This window comes from Salmo salar, chromosome 02 (assembly GCF_965601325.2).
Source record: "Salmo salar chromosome 02, fSalSal1, whole genome shotgun sequence".
In the NCBI taxonomy this organism is placed as follows: domain Eukaryota; kingdom Metazoa; phylum Chordata; class Actinopteri; order Salmoniformes; family Salmonidae; genus Salmo; species Salmo salar.
In genome coordinates, this window is record NC_138292.1 from 12,234,510 (window position 1) to 12,248,679 (window position 14,170).

The following is a 14,170-nucleotide window of genomic DNA, read 5'->3' on the forward strand; positions in this document are numbered from 1 at the left end:
CTGTGGGAGCAATTATTAGGAAATGGAAGACATACAAGACCACTGATAATCTCCCTCGATCTGGGGCTCCACGCAAGATCTCACCCCGTGGGGTCAAAATGATCACAAGAACGGTGAGCAAAAATCCCAGAAGCACACGGGGGGACCTAGTGAATGACCTGCAGAGATCTGGGACCAAAGTAACAAAGCCTACCATCAGTAACACACTACGCCGCCAGGGACTCAAATCCTGCAGTGCCAGACGTGTCCCCCTGCTTAAGCCAGTACATGTCCAGGCCCGTCTGAAGTTTGCTAGAGAGCATTTGGATGATCCAGAAGAGGATTGGGAGAATGTCATATGGTCAGATGAAACCAAAATATAACTTTTTGGTAGAAACTCAACTTGTCGTGTTTGGAGGACAAAGAATGCTGAGTTGCATCCAAAGTTCACCATACCTACTGTGAAGCATGGGGGTGGAAACATCATGCTTTGGGGCTGTTTTTCTGCAAAGGGACCAGGACGACTGATCCGTGTAAAGGAAAGAATGAATGGGGCCATGTATCGTGAGATTTTGAGTGAAAACCTCCTTCCATCAGCAAGGGCATTGAAGATGAAACGTGGCTGGGTCTTTCAGCATGACAATGATCCCAAACACACCGCCCGGGCAACGAAGGAGTGGCTTCGTAAGAAGCATTTCAAGGTCCTGGAGTGGCCTAGCCAGTCTCCAGATCTCAATCCCATAGAAAATCTTTGGAGGGAGTTGAAAGTCCGTGTTGCCCAGCGACAGCCCCAAAACATCACTGCTCTAGAGGAGATCTGCATGGAGGAATGGGCCAAAATACCAGCGACAGTGTGTGAAAACCTTGTGAAGACTTACAGAAAACATTTGACCTGTGTCATTGCCAACAAAGGGTGTATAACAAAGTATTGAGATAAACTTTTGTTATTGACCAAATACTTATTTTCCACCATAATTTGCAAATAAATTCATTAAAAATCCTACAATGTGATTTTTCTGGATTTTTTTTCTAATTTTGTCTGTCATAGTTGACGTGTACCTATGATGAAACTTACAGGCCTCTCTCATCTTTTTAAGTGGGAGAACTTGCACAATTGGTGGCTGACTAAATACTTTTTTGCCCCACTGTATGTTGTTTATCTACCTTAGTTGAATGCACTGACTGTATGTCGCTCTGAATAAGAGCATCTGCTGAATGACCTAAATGTAAAAAACAAACACTTGCAAACTGGAGATTATACTAATGAGCTTCGGCCCCCAAATAAGTACAAATGTGGTTGCTCCGGACCAGACCAAATCTGAACGAATCATAGACGTCTAGGCTATGCTTCACAAGTTTGAACAGCACAGTATGGCACCGTTCAGTACAGGAGAGCACAGGATAATACAGTACAGTACAGTTTGATTCAGTAGAGTACATTAGAGTAAAGTAGGATACAATTCAGTACATTATATTGTACTATACTCTACTGTACTGAACTATACTGTATTGTACTGCACTCTACTTTTGTTAATGTCATGTAGTCGGTTACTGTATAGCTCTCTACTCTACTGTCCAAACAAAACATAGACATCAATGTTTGGGCCAAATGGACCAGACCAAATCTAAACCAATTTCACCCTTACAAAAAAAGAGTACATTTTTGAAACATCAGTAAAAGTGCAGTAACTGCAGTCAACTGTGGTATTTTGGACGCAGTAATTGCAGAATAACTACAGTGTACCGAAGTTGAACGGCAGTTACACTGCAAAATTACCGCAGTAAAAAAAACGGTGTTCTTTGGGGCGCAGTCTTTGCAGCATACTACAGTTATACTGCAATCTTTTTTCGTAAGGGTAGACGTCTATTTGGCTGCTTTTCAGAAACACATCCCCAGTCAGACTTTCAATCAGTCAAAACTCAATAAAGATATTTCATTTGAGACCTTTAATCCACACAGCATTACATCTGAGATCAGCATACAGTGAACAGTGCCACTGGTCGCATTTCTTATTGATTTATCTTGCTTTATGAAGTTTGAGAAGTACATCATCTGCTGTTCCATCGCGCTGCAATGACGTGCAATGATGTTCGAGGGGGGAAAAACAGTGTTCGTTGTTTGAAGTAGCTGGGCTAACGTGGCAGTTTCACAGCTACGGATTCCAGCTTTAAACCCATATAGCTAGGTTGTACAAATCACAAAGTCACTTATAACGTTTTTATGTCTCTTTGAAAATTATACTATAGGCTAAACAATGGCGCACACCTGAAACGATGTCTTGTATGTGGACTGGATTGAATGTGTCCTCCATTATATTATCACAATCCCAGTCTCCCACGTTTGTAATTACCCAGCACAGGAACCAGGAAGAGAAGTTTGAATGCAACACGCGTCCTATTTTTTGTTTTGGGCAACAATTTTGATGCGAGTTTTATAATGAGGAGTATGTTTAAGTGATCGGCAATGTCTGATAAGGGTCCTGTATTAACGTCAGGTATAATTTTTTACCTATCGATCGGGGCAGCAATATTTCAAATACTTGAAGAACCCAATTGGAAACTGGCCAAATCCGAATATTCCCGTCAAAAGGAAAACATTCTTAAAACATATCCGTGCTTGACTAAAGAAGATCTGAACTATATTTTGGGGGTATGTAGGGATTCAATTAAGAATTCATGTATTATATTCCCAATCTGTGTTTTAATGATTATCATTACTGTGTTGTCAGCTTGGTCTGCATTGGAACTTTATTATATCTTTAAAATTGTATTTTACACTATGGGAAATTCCAAGGTGTAACAGTTATTGAAAGTCGGATTTTTCACTTTAAAATGTATGTCAAACCAAAACCAATAATTGCAAAGTTAAACAAACCATACCACTCTATGCACTTTTGTTCTTCAAGCAAATGTATTGTAAACATTTCAGTGAAAATTGTTAAAAGTAGTCCTTGTGCGTTGAGTTGTATGGTTTGTTGAACTTTTTTGCAATCATTGTTTTTTGTTTATTTTAAAGTGAAGAAATCCGAGTCTCAGAATCCCTTTGTTTACCGTATAATTGCCACTATGTTTTAGGCCTACTGTTCTACAACTATTTAGGCCCATGGATGTTGTCCCTGGATAATAAACATACCCAGTAAGCAGAATTATGTTGAAAATATCTATTTTCCAGAAGTTGACATCACGTGCATTTCAGGTGCTGAATGAAAGCGTAGACCTCGAAAATATAAAAATAAGTGTTATATGGATGTCGAAAATACTTATTTTCTGGACTTTGAAATCAGGTGCATTTTAGGGGCTGAATGAATGGTAAAAATATGTATTTTCCAGACGTTGAAAATATGTATTTTTCAGCCATTGATTCAATGGCAAAATGTTCAATGCAATGCATGTTCTATTAAGTAAGAAACAAAATATGTATTATTGCTCCCATCTATCACATGCAGTTATGTAAGCTTTTTCAAATGCTTTAAAACTGGCAGGAATGATGATCAAACTAGGCCAGCATACAGAATGAACCAACAGACCACTTTAACTAAAATAACATTCAGAGTAACATTTACAGATAAAAAAAAATCTTGCTATGACTGTGATATGTTGTTGTTTATCTACCTTAGTTGAATATACTGACTGTAAGTCACTCTGGATAAGAGCATCTACTGAATGTCCAAAATATAAATGTAAAAACAAACACTTGCTGGGTATTATTCTAATGAGCTATGCCCCCAAATAAGTACACATTTGTTCGGTGTGGGCCAGATCCATGTCTGTGTTTGGGCTAAATCAAGGCCGGTCTGGACCAGACCAAATCTGAATGTCTATGTTTGGGCCAAATATAGGCCGGTCCGGACAACTATGATTGGTTCAGATTTGGTCCGGACTGCCTGATGTCAAATGCTTTGTTGGTAATTTTACATGAAAAAAATAACATTGTAGATCATCTGAAATGATTTCATCTAAACAAAGCTTGTCAAGTTAGGACATTTCAGTCCTTGGCAGCACTGAAATGGCTGTGTTATTGTTATATGTTGTTATGCATTGAATATATTATTTTCACTGTTGCAGTAAACGTTTGGAGTACTACTATGCTTATGAATCAAGTTTCAATTATAGCAACAGAACACACCAGTGATGAGCCTGCATGCATTTTCATAATCTCTCTGCTCTTTAACCAAAGGAGCCAAGCCAGCATGCTGGGACAGTTCAGAAGAACTGGTTTGGCATTTTCTTTGCTCGGATAACAGTGCAGATGCCAAGTTTGGTAACAGAATGACGTCAGAAAACTGCACAGTCATTCTGTTACCATACTTTGCGTCTGCACTGTTCTTCAAGCCAATATGTTTTCAGTGGAAATTGTTAAAAGTAGTCCTTGTGCAGAGTTGTATGTTTTGTTTAACTTTGCAATTATTGGTTTTTGTTTTGACATACATTTTATAGTGAAAAATCAGAGTCTCAGTGCCACCCTGCTATCATGGAATAGCCAAGGGGCAGCATATTTTCAGAGGGCGTAGTCTCTCTAGATATCCGGGTTGCCTCCGATGTTTCAATACCACTGCTGTCTAGAATCGTGTTTACGAGACTACAGAGGGTGTTTTCAGTCCATAAATTACGGCTGTGTGCTTCTATTTGAAGGTTCTGGAAGTATATAAGAGAGGTCTATTGTTTGTGTGTAATGACTAAAATATACTTTTCAAACAAATCAAAGTGGGAACAGTTTATATTTTTATTTGCTCAATCTCAGTGAACTTAGATTCCCAAAGTAACTTTAGAGCTGTGTTTTCCCAGAGTGTGAAGACTCCTGAAATTCATCCCACTGAAACCCGTTAACTTTTAAGATAACCCCAATCAGCTCTGTTTGTACGGTGTGATAAGCCACTCTGTTCCCTAGGTGGTGTCAGACGCTGCAGGACAAGGTGTGACCATCACTGGAGAGAATACCTACAACAACTGGGACTGGACCAATTCGGTTGTCTTTGCTGCCACTATTGTCACTACCATAGGTGGGCAATATCTTGAATACAACACTGGAAACAATGAATCATGTACATCTCTCTCCGATAACTGCTGCCAACTCAGTTACCCAATGTCTAACCATAGCAGAAAGGAAGCTGCCACCCCTGTCTGAAAGTCTATACGTTTGTGATTTGCAGGTTATGGTAATGTTGCCCCAAAGACGGCTGGCGGCCGTATATTCTGCATCCTGTATGGCCTGTGTGGGATCCCTCTCTGCCTCACCTGGATTAGTGAGCTGGGCTCGTTCTTCGGAGACAGAGCCAAGCGCCTGGGACAGGTCCTGGTACTCAAAGGCCTTAGTGTGGTAAGACTCACTGGGAATCTCTCAGCACGTTTAATGTGCTGATTTGGATTTCTATCAATGACTTTGGGGGAGGTGCAATACATGACTTAAACATTTATTAACAGCGGATTAGCCAATGACAAGGCACGTTTAGCCACTGTAGCTGCGTACTAATTACTGAATCCTGTATGGTCCAACTAATGGAGAAGTGTTAGCCTACAAGACATGTTAGCTTTATCACCAGATCTGGTGGAACACTCACAATGACAATTGACATGGTCAAATCAAAGGGATTGGTCTAACATTGTCACTTGTGTCACATGCCGTTGCTTGTTCTTCTCACTGTGCTTTAGCTTCTGCTTTGGTTGCTCTCTGGGGTCTAGGCCGGCTCACTGTAAAGCCCTTTTTACATCAGCAGTTGTCACAAAGTTCTTTATAAAAATACATTTGAATGATCGATTGATTGTCCCTGTGTGACGTCTGCAGAAAAAGGTCCAGTTGATCTGCACGGCCATCTTCCTCCTGTGGGGTCTGCTGGTACACCTGGTGATCCCCCCGTTTGTGTTCATGTCCCTGGAGGGATGGTCGTACCTGGAGGGATTCTACTTCTCCTTCATCACCCTCACCACTGTTGGCTTCGGGGACTACGTCGCAGGTAGTTACATAGGCTTTTCATGAAGTAGATGGCATTCCTCAGAAAATATTAGTTTATGTTAAAGAGATATGTGAAGAATGATATCACCTAATTCACGTTAGAGGATCATGAAGTTATTTGGAGGTGGATTCATTGCCTGGTGCAATCCTGCTTGGTCCATGCTGAAGAAAGGGTGACATATACTTAATTAAACTATGTTCTCTTTTTGACTCCACAGGTATCAATCCGAACATAGACTACCCAAGGCTGTACCGGGTGTTTGCAGAGGTGTGGATCTACATGGGTCTGGCCTGGCTGTCTCTGTTCTTCAGCTGGAACGTCCACATGATTGTGTCGGCCCACAAGGTCCTGAAGAAGAGAAGGCAGAGACACAGGATGGACCACCTGGACCATCGATGGCAGTCCGAGAAGGACGACATCCGCAGCCCTCGCCGCCTCCCCACCGCCGTCGACATCTTCAACTTCCTGTCTGAGAAGCATGAGGACTACAGCACCGCCATCAGGCAGATTGGCGCTGCCGCGAAGCCGAAGCCAAAGACGGAATTCAAGGAGTTGAGTCGTTCAAAGAGCTGTAGTGACATCCTGGGAACGAATATCCAAACCCTGGAGCATTCCCCACGCCGCCTGAGGCGCCACCTCAGCATCAGTCACAATATGTTACTAAGCAGCTTTGGGATGGGAGAGGAGGGGCAGAGGCTTATCGAGGATGACCCTGTCTTTATGGGAGACCCTGTCTTTATGAAAGACCCTGTGTTTCAGGAGAACTGTCTGGATAGGGACACTAGAGCGAAGGCTGTTAATGTGTCCAACTCAAAAGAGAACCTAAACCCCGCCGATCTAGGTCCTAACATCAACAAAGACGAGAATGTTCAGAATCAAGATGGTAGAGAGAATAGGTTTACTGTATCAAAGGTAGTGGAGGGGGATTCGGGAGAGGAGAATGATGAGAAAGGCTGAAGCCTTGGATCCATCCTCTTCATGGAGAACTGAATGATGTAATCAAAAGGGGACCATCGCGCTCTCCTAGAGGTTTGGTTGGTGCATAAAACCTGTGAATTCAGATAAATAAAAAGGTATGATGGGTCTGTGATGGGTCCGCGGATCATCACAACTTTTTATTTATTGTACCCATCACACCTTTTAATTTATCACCCCATCACACCTTTTAATTTATCACCCCATCACACCTTTTTATTTATCACCCCATCACACCTTTTTATTTATCACCCCATCACACCTTTTTATTTATCACCCCATCACACCTTTTTATTTATCACCCTATCACACCTTTTCATGCATCACACCCATCACACCTTTTTATCCATGTGAACTGAATGATGTAGAAGCATCATAACAAGGTCCTGGGACAACCAGAGACAATGGCAGAGTTAGGATTGGTCATATTCCCCTGTGGTGAGGAGTGGGTCCAAATCTTCTACGGTTTTCCTTAACATAGTGATTAGTGAAATGTATGACCCCGGATTATCACGGCCTAAGACCATGAATACACAGTCTAGACAACTTACTGTCTTCTATGTAATGTTTATCTCGATGTTAAACACACATTCTGGTCTGTGGGAAAAGTAAAGAAAGGAAAATATAGCAAATAATGGACTCAGAGTTGCCAGGGTGATTTACCTGACTCTAAAATGAGAACTGAAAGCAACGTAGTTTGTCTATTGTTACAAACTGCCTTCAGAAATAAAGTTTACATGAGTTTCTATGTTTTTTATATGAGTAGATGTAGTGGTTGTGGACTTGATAAAGGAGATGTAAGATATAGAAACATGTATTTTTTGCTTTGTCATTAACCCCACACACACAAAAAAAATCCCCCAAAGATCAATTATCAACAATTTGTCAATGTCAGAGAATGGAATATAACTGTTTAATCAATACAAATAGTCCATCAAGATACATGTAAACATAATAACACATCAAGCCTCAGTTTTGGATTGATTCATTTTTTCGACAGTGTGCAGGTCTTTCATCTTTTCCAGTATTCTTATTTTGATTCCTACGCACCCGGAACAGACACTATTGAGTACTAAGGAACTTAAAAGAGCGCAGACGGCCTCTTATCATTTAACATAATAACACATGCCATGCATCACAGCAACTGCAGTGTTATATTGTGGCAACCATGTGGAATATTTATACTTTTCAATCATATTATACCAGACAAGATGTACTATACAGAAACAGCACAGACTTTGAGCACATTACAGTTTGAGTGTCATTACTGCATCTATATATACACACACAGACTTTGGAAATCAGAAGTCTGAAAGGAATCATTGGCTACTTCAGATCACAGACCAAGGCTTTGTGGTAGACTGTTCCTATGAGAAGCTTTCCTTCATAGGGAGCTGCTACAGAGGATCCTAGGAGCACACTGCCATCATCAGCATACATCTGGGTCACCACTGGCTTCTCATAGTGGATGTCCCGAATCCTAATGACCTATAAAACAAATTATGATAAAGAAAACCAATTAAAGCTTTTGGTACATGGGCTGTGTCCCAAATGGCAGTCTATTCCCTATACAGTGCACTACGCTACTTTTGACCAAGGCCCATAGGGAGTATACTCTACAGGGCAGGTATTCCCAAACTGGGGTCAAATTAAACCATCTGGTGTTCAGCGAAACAACACAATGTCAAATACAGGTAGTCTAGTCAAATAATTAACATCCAATCACATTCACCGCTACTCATGTTGGTATCTGTACTGAATGCGCAAAAGCCATGACCGGGAGACATAGTGGAGTGATAACATGTGTGCAAGCAGTTGCTCCCGACGCCACTTGGGTACACTGCAGCATCCACCGAGAGGCTCTTGCTGCCAAGGGAATGCCTGACAGCTTGAAAGACGTTTTGGACACTACAGTGAAAATGGTTAACTTTGTTAAAGCAAGGTCCCTGAACTCTTGTGTATTTTCTGCACTAGGCAATGATATGGGCAGCGACCATGTAACACTTTTACAACATACAGAAGTGCGCTGGTTACCAAGGGGCAAAGTATTGACAAGTTTTCTTTAGTGACCATAATTTTCACTTGTCTGATGAGTTTCTCACACGACTGGCCTATCTGGGTGATGTTTTTTTTTCTTTCTCCGCAACTATATTCAGTGTGTTGGACAAAATTGAGGCTATGATTAAGAAGTTGGAGCTCTTCTCTGTCTGCATTAACAAGGACAACACACAGGTCTTTCCATTATTTTATGATTTTTTGTGTGCAAATGAACTCAAGCTTACGGACAATTTCAAATGTGATATAGTGAAGCACCTGAGTGAGCTGGGTGCGCAATTACGCAGATACATTCCCGAAACGGATGACACAAACAACTGGATTCGTTATCCCTTTCATGCCCTGCCTCCAGTTCACTTACTGATATCTGAACAAGAGAGCCTCATCAAAATTGTAATAAGCGATTCTGTGAAAATTGTATTTAATCAGAAGCCACTGCCAGATTTCTGGATTGTGCTGCGCTCAGAGTATCCTGAGTATCCAAATCGCGCCGTTAAGACACTGATGCCCTTTGCAACCACATACCTATGTGAGAGTGGATTCTCGGCCCTCGCTAGCATGAAAACTAAATACAGGCACAGACTGTGTCGAAAATTATTTACGACTGAGACTCTCCAATACATCCCAACATTGCAGAGTTATGTGTATCCTTTCAAGCACACCCTTCTCATTAACCTGTGGTGAGTCATTCACAATTTTCAATGAACAAATAAGTTTTTATATCTAAGATGGTTAAATAAAGAGCAAAATTATTGATTATATTGTTATTTCTGCCCTGGTCCTATAAGAGCTCTTTGTCACTTCCCACGAGCCGGGTTGTGACAAAAACTCACACTCATTCTTATGTTTAATAAATGTATTGTATTGTGTGTGTGTGGCAGGTTTACAATGATGGTAAAAAACAACATTTGAGAGTGTGCTGACCCTGGTGCTAGAGGGGGTACGCAGCTGGAGGTTGAATGTTTGAAGTGGTATGGGACTATAAAAAGATTTGGGAACCACTGCTATAGGGAATAGGGTGCCATTTGGAACTGAGATCAGAGTGAATTTATTCCTATAATATAATACAACTAGAGGACATGGTAAATGAGGCACTAACCTCCGATCCAGGTGGATCCTCAGGGTCACATGCTGCTACCTTTACTCCATTAGGGTGACAACCCAGCCATATGTCACCTGTTACATGGTCCACCTCGATGTTGTCACAGAGAGACCCAACGGCTACAGACTGGTTGGAGACAGACATCAATAGGAATGTGATGGCTGATTGTAATACAGCGGTTGAACCATCTCTAGAAACAATACAAAATATAATATTGTGCCCGTAAAGAAGTTTGCGTTCATATTTGATGTAGTGAAAAAGTTTTACCTTGACATGTACCAAGTCTTTGTTTTTCTTTATCTCAAAAACAGCAATCTCATGGTCCAAAATAGCGGACACGTATAGATACCTGGAGGGAAAAAGCACATTTATTGTTTTACTGCATAACACACTTTCAAAGAGCACAACAGATTTGTACATTTTAAACGGTTCGATTTTCAATTGTGTAGACTTTACTACAATTGTGGAAACAAAGAAGGCACCTTTTGTCGGGTGACATGTTGATGCCGTTTGCAGATAGGAAGCCATCGCCCACTGCCTTCACTCCTCCAGGGCTGTAGTAAACCACATCAGCCCAGGGTAGACCCAAGAAGACAGCCAGCATGTGTAGCGCTTCACTGGGATAGGAGTGATCGTTGGTGGCATAGAAGCTCTCCACTCCCACAGCCACAATGTCATTCACACTGAGAGAGTAAAGGGCAAAAACATACAGAGTTAGCCAAGCAGAAAAACACCACTGTGGAACTCTCACTGGTCATACTGTACAGTACATAGCCAATGTGGTTCATCCACATCATGTAAATGTAAACATCTCACACCTACCTATGAAGGAGATCATGCTTTATAGTTTTCAGGTGCACAATGGTGTTGTCCTCTTCGACAAATAGAAAGATCTCTACCTGGCTGGTGTAATGTTGAGGATGATTGACAACAAACAGATGAATGGTTTTATCTGGAAGGAGATGGGAGTTCAGCAGTGAGAAATATGGTCTCTACTGTCCCCTCTGGTGTCTAAGGCTCTCTATTGCTTGACAGGGAAGACACACACACACACACACACACAGTAGTGTTCATAATTCCATAGACAATGGTCTGAAGGGTGTTCCCAATTTGGGATAATCTGGTCTGGAATGGAGAGATTTGCTGCGATTTCTGACTTGAGTAACTAGAATAATTGCTGACACATGTTTTATTGTATACTGTATTGTTTTACTGTATACTGTACTGTATACTGTATTGTTTTACTGTATACTGTGCTGTTGTACTGTATTGTTTTACTGTATACTGTACACTATTGTTTTACTGTATACTGTACTGTTTTGCTATACAGTACCAGTCAAATGTTTGGACACACCTACTCATTCAAGGGTTTTTCTTTATGCCAAGAGTGTGCAAAGCTGTCATCAAGGCAAAGGGTGGCTAATTTGAAGAATCAAAAATATATTTTGATTTGTTTAAAAAAAAATTGGTTACCTCATGATTCCATATGTGTTATTTCATAGTTGTGATGTCTTCGCTATTACTCTACAATGTAGAAAATAGTAAAACATTCAGAAAAACCCTTGAATGAGCAGGTGTGTCCAAACTTTTGACTGGTACTGTATATTGTACTGTACTACTCCCTGTCCTGTTTTTGAAACAAACTAATTTCATATGTGAGAGCTAAATACCCCATACTTTACCTGTCTCGTCAATGTAGACACTGATTCCATGGGGGTTGAAGGAGTCCCGGTCCAGGTCTCCTTTGATTGTCAGCTCCACAGGGATCAGTCTGGGGTCCAACAGGTCCAGGGTATAGATCTTCCCTGGGTCATCAGAGAACGAGGGCATTCCAGGATATTTCAAGCCCTGGGTGGGGGGGGGGTAATGATTTTACATGCGTGACAATGTTAAGTCCTAAACGGCACCCTATTCCCTATATAGTGCACTACTTTTGACCAAATTAGTGCACTACGTAGGGAATAGGGTGCCATTTGGGATACAAACAGGGTTTATGTATTGTATTGTTAAAAACAGTCGTTTTATTGTGTAAAAATAGTTATTTTATCATCAGTGTGAGGGAGGTATGTTCAACATGTAATATTATGAATTGAGGACAATATTTTAATTATTCAGTGTGCCTTACCAGAATATGCTTGCCATTAAGGATCGCATCATGACAATGGATATTACTTACGGTGCTTATGATGGCCAGTCCATCTCGAAGTATGGTTATGTCCTCTGCTCCATATTCTGTACATATAGGATTGTCCACAAACCATTAGCAATAGCCTATTCTTTTTATCCCATAGGCCAAAGGCCTTCATTGAACATAACATTATCATTATGACACCAAACAACGCATGCTGGGACACGTTGATACTTGGTCTATTAGTCTAATGGACTTCAGCCCTGACACTTGCCCAACTAGTGGTTATACAGCCTGATCTCATCACATATACTGAGAAGACTCATTATTTTGAGCCTACTGGAATAACTGGAATAGGCTCAAAGTAGAACAGGCTATTTCAACATTACATTAGTATCTATCTCACACCGATGTGAAACACAGAAGAACTATACTATATGTATTAATTAAAGCATGAACTGTTATAATGTCAATGTATGATTACAATTTAATGGACTGGTTCAGACATACCTATATTCTTTAATAGGTGACAGTTGGGGAGGCGTTTTACAGGCGCTTCTCTGTTGGCAAGGACTATTTCACTGCAAATAGAACCCGGTTAATATTACTTTGGAGTGAAAGCAAAAGCAACACAGATCATTCTGAATTCAGCTTTTAACACTGTCACACCACTGCTCAATTCACCTAAAGTAGTTCACTTCAAAGTTGCTAAAAGCCTATTTTTCAAATATCACTTTTAATGTCTGAGGCCTCTGTTGACAATGTCAATATTGTAAACTCTGATCAGGGAAATGTAGCATGATTCCAAAGAAGACATTCCAAAGAAGATACACATGCCCTATAATGTTAAAATGTTCAGCAACCATGCAGCCTACCTCAATTGAAGAAGTCTTTGCCCCAAAAGAGCTGCCAAGGCAGCAATGCAGATGGTTACAAGCACCCACTTCATGGCAGACAAACTCTTTCCCTTGGTCAAAGGTTATGAAAGCAGTGTGCAAAATGTGGGTGCGGTGTACAAGCAGAGTGCAATTGCACAGTTGAACCATGGGGCGCACTGTAGTTCAGCAATTCCTAGAGGGAGGTCAAACCTGCAGTCCCAAAACTGTGATCCCAGGGTTCATGATGATGATATTGTCCACATCTATTGTTTGCTGCTTTTAAGACAAATGAGTTGACAACTAAACAACAGTTAAGACTTGAACGCCAAATTAGCAGCCCACATTTAATGTAAAGAAGTTAACACACTTGTGAAGAAAACAATATTCAGTTACATCACAACTGACTCTAGTTCACTTTACAAAGAGGGTAAAAAAGCTTTTAAAATACTTGTTTTCCATGTCAAATCAGTGAGACGTACCTGTAATTTAAACATAACTTTAAACTCTACGCAGTGGTATAAAGTACTTAAGTAAAAATACTTTACAGTACTACGTTTTTTGACAACTTTACTTTTACTTCACTACATTCCTAAAGAAAAGAATGTACTTTTTACTCAGTACATTTTACCTGACACCCAAAAGTTAAATTTTGAGTGCTTAGCAGGACAGGAAAATGACCAATTCACGCACTTATCAAGACAACACATGGTCATCCCTTCTGCCTCTGATTTGGCGGACTCACTAAACACAAATGCATCTTTCGTAAATGATGTCTGAGTGTTGGAGTGTGCCCCTGGCTATCCATACATTTTAAAAACAAGAAAATGGTGCCATCTGCTTTGCTTAAAAGAAGGAATTTGAAATGATTTACACTTCTACTTTCGATACTTAAGTATAATTTTGCAATTACATTTACTTTGGATACTTAAGTATATTTAGTACCAAATACTTTTAGACTTTTACTCAAGTAGTATTTTACTGGGTGACTTTTACTTTAGTAACTTTCTATTAATGTATCTATACTTTTACTCAAGTATGACAATTGGATACTTTATCCACCACTGCCTCCATGGGATCGGTATCCCCCCCACGGGATGGTTGA

General features: G+C 40.6%; 2 protein-coding genes across 2 annotated transcripts; one reads left to right on the forward strand and one right to left on the reverse strand.

Annotated features, from left to right (window-relative positions):
- Positions 1–2,070: 2,070 nt before the first annotated feature.
- Positions 2,071–7,651, forward strand: LOC106573653 (potassium channel subfamily K member 5). The gene is made up of 5 exons (XM_014148902.3): positions 2,071–2,629; positions 4,868–4,979; positions 5,130–5,296; positions 5,762–5,930; positions 6,148–7,651. Exons 1-5 carry the CDS (start codon positions 2,444–2,446, stop codon positions 6,885–6,887), a joined length of 1,374 nt encoding a protein of 457 aa, XP_014004377.2. The 5' UTR covers positions 2,071–2,443; the 3' UTR covers positions 6,888–7,651.
- Positions 7,652–7,796: 145 nt separating this feature from the next.
- LOC106605980 (serum paraoxonase/arylesterase 2) lies at positions 7,797–13,198 on the reverse strand. The gene is made up of 9 exons (XM_045713042.2): positions 13,066–13,198; positions 12,701–12,771; positions 12,239–12,294; positions 11,745–11,910; positions 10,885–11,014; positions 10,545–10,745; positions 10,330–10,411; positions 10,060–10,188; positions 7,797–8,393 (listed from the first exon to the last, which is right to left on the reverse strand). The coding sequence occupies exons 1-9, from the start codon at positions 13,137–13,139 to the stop codon at positions 8,232–8,234; spliced, it is 1,071 nt and encodes a 356-aa protein (XP_045568998.2). The 5' UTR covers positions 13,140–13,198; the 3' UTR covers positions 7,797–8,231.
- Between the last annotated feature and the right edge of the window lie 972 nt (positions 13,199–14,170).

Coding starts and splice junctions, on each gene's coding strand:
- LOC106605980 (XM_045713042.2), bottom strand. CDS start 13,139: ATGAAGTGGGTGCTTGTAACCATCTGCATTGCTGCCTTGGCAGCTCTT. Junction 11,015..11,744: donor TGTCTACATTGACGAGACAG/GTAAAGTATGGG, acceptor ATCTCCTTCCAG/ATAAAACCATTCATCTGTTT. Junction 10,189..10,329: donor AAGACTTGGTACATGTCAAG/GTAAAACTTTTT, acceptor GTCTCCAACCAG/TCTGTAGCCGTTGGGTCTCT.
- LOC106573653 (XM_014148902.3), top strand. CDS start 2,444: ATGTCTGATAAGGGTCCTGTATTAACGTCAGGTATAATTTTTTACCTA. Junction 2,630..4,867: donor ATCTGAACTATATTTTGGGG/GTATGTAGGGAT, acceptor TCTGTTCCCTAG/GTGGTGTCAGACGCTGCAGG. Junction 5,931..6,147: donor CTTCGGGGACTACGTCGCAG/GTAGTTACATAG, acceptor TTGACTCCACAG/GTATCAATCCGAACATAGAC.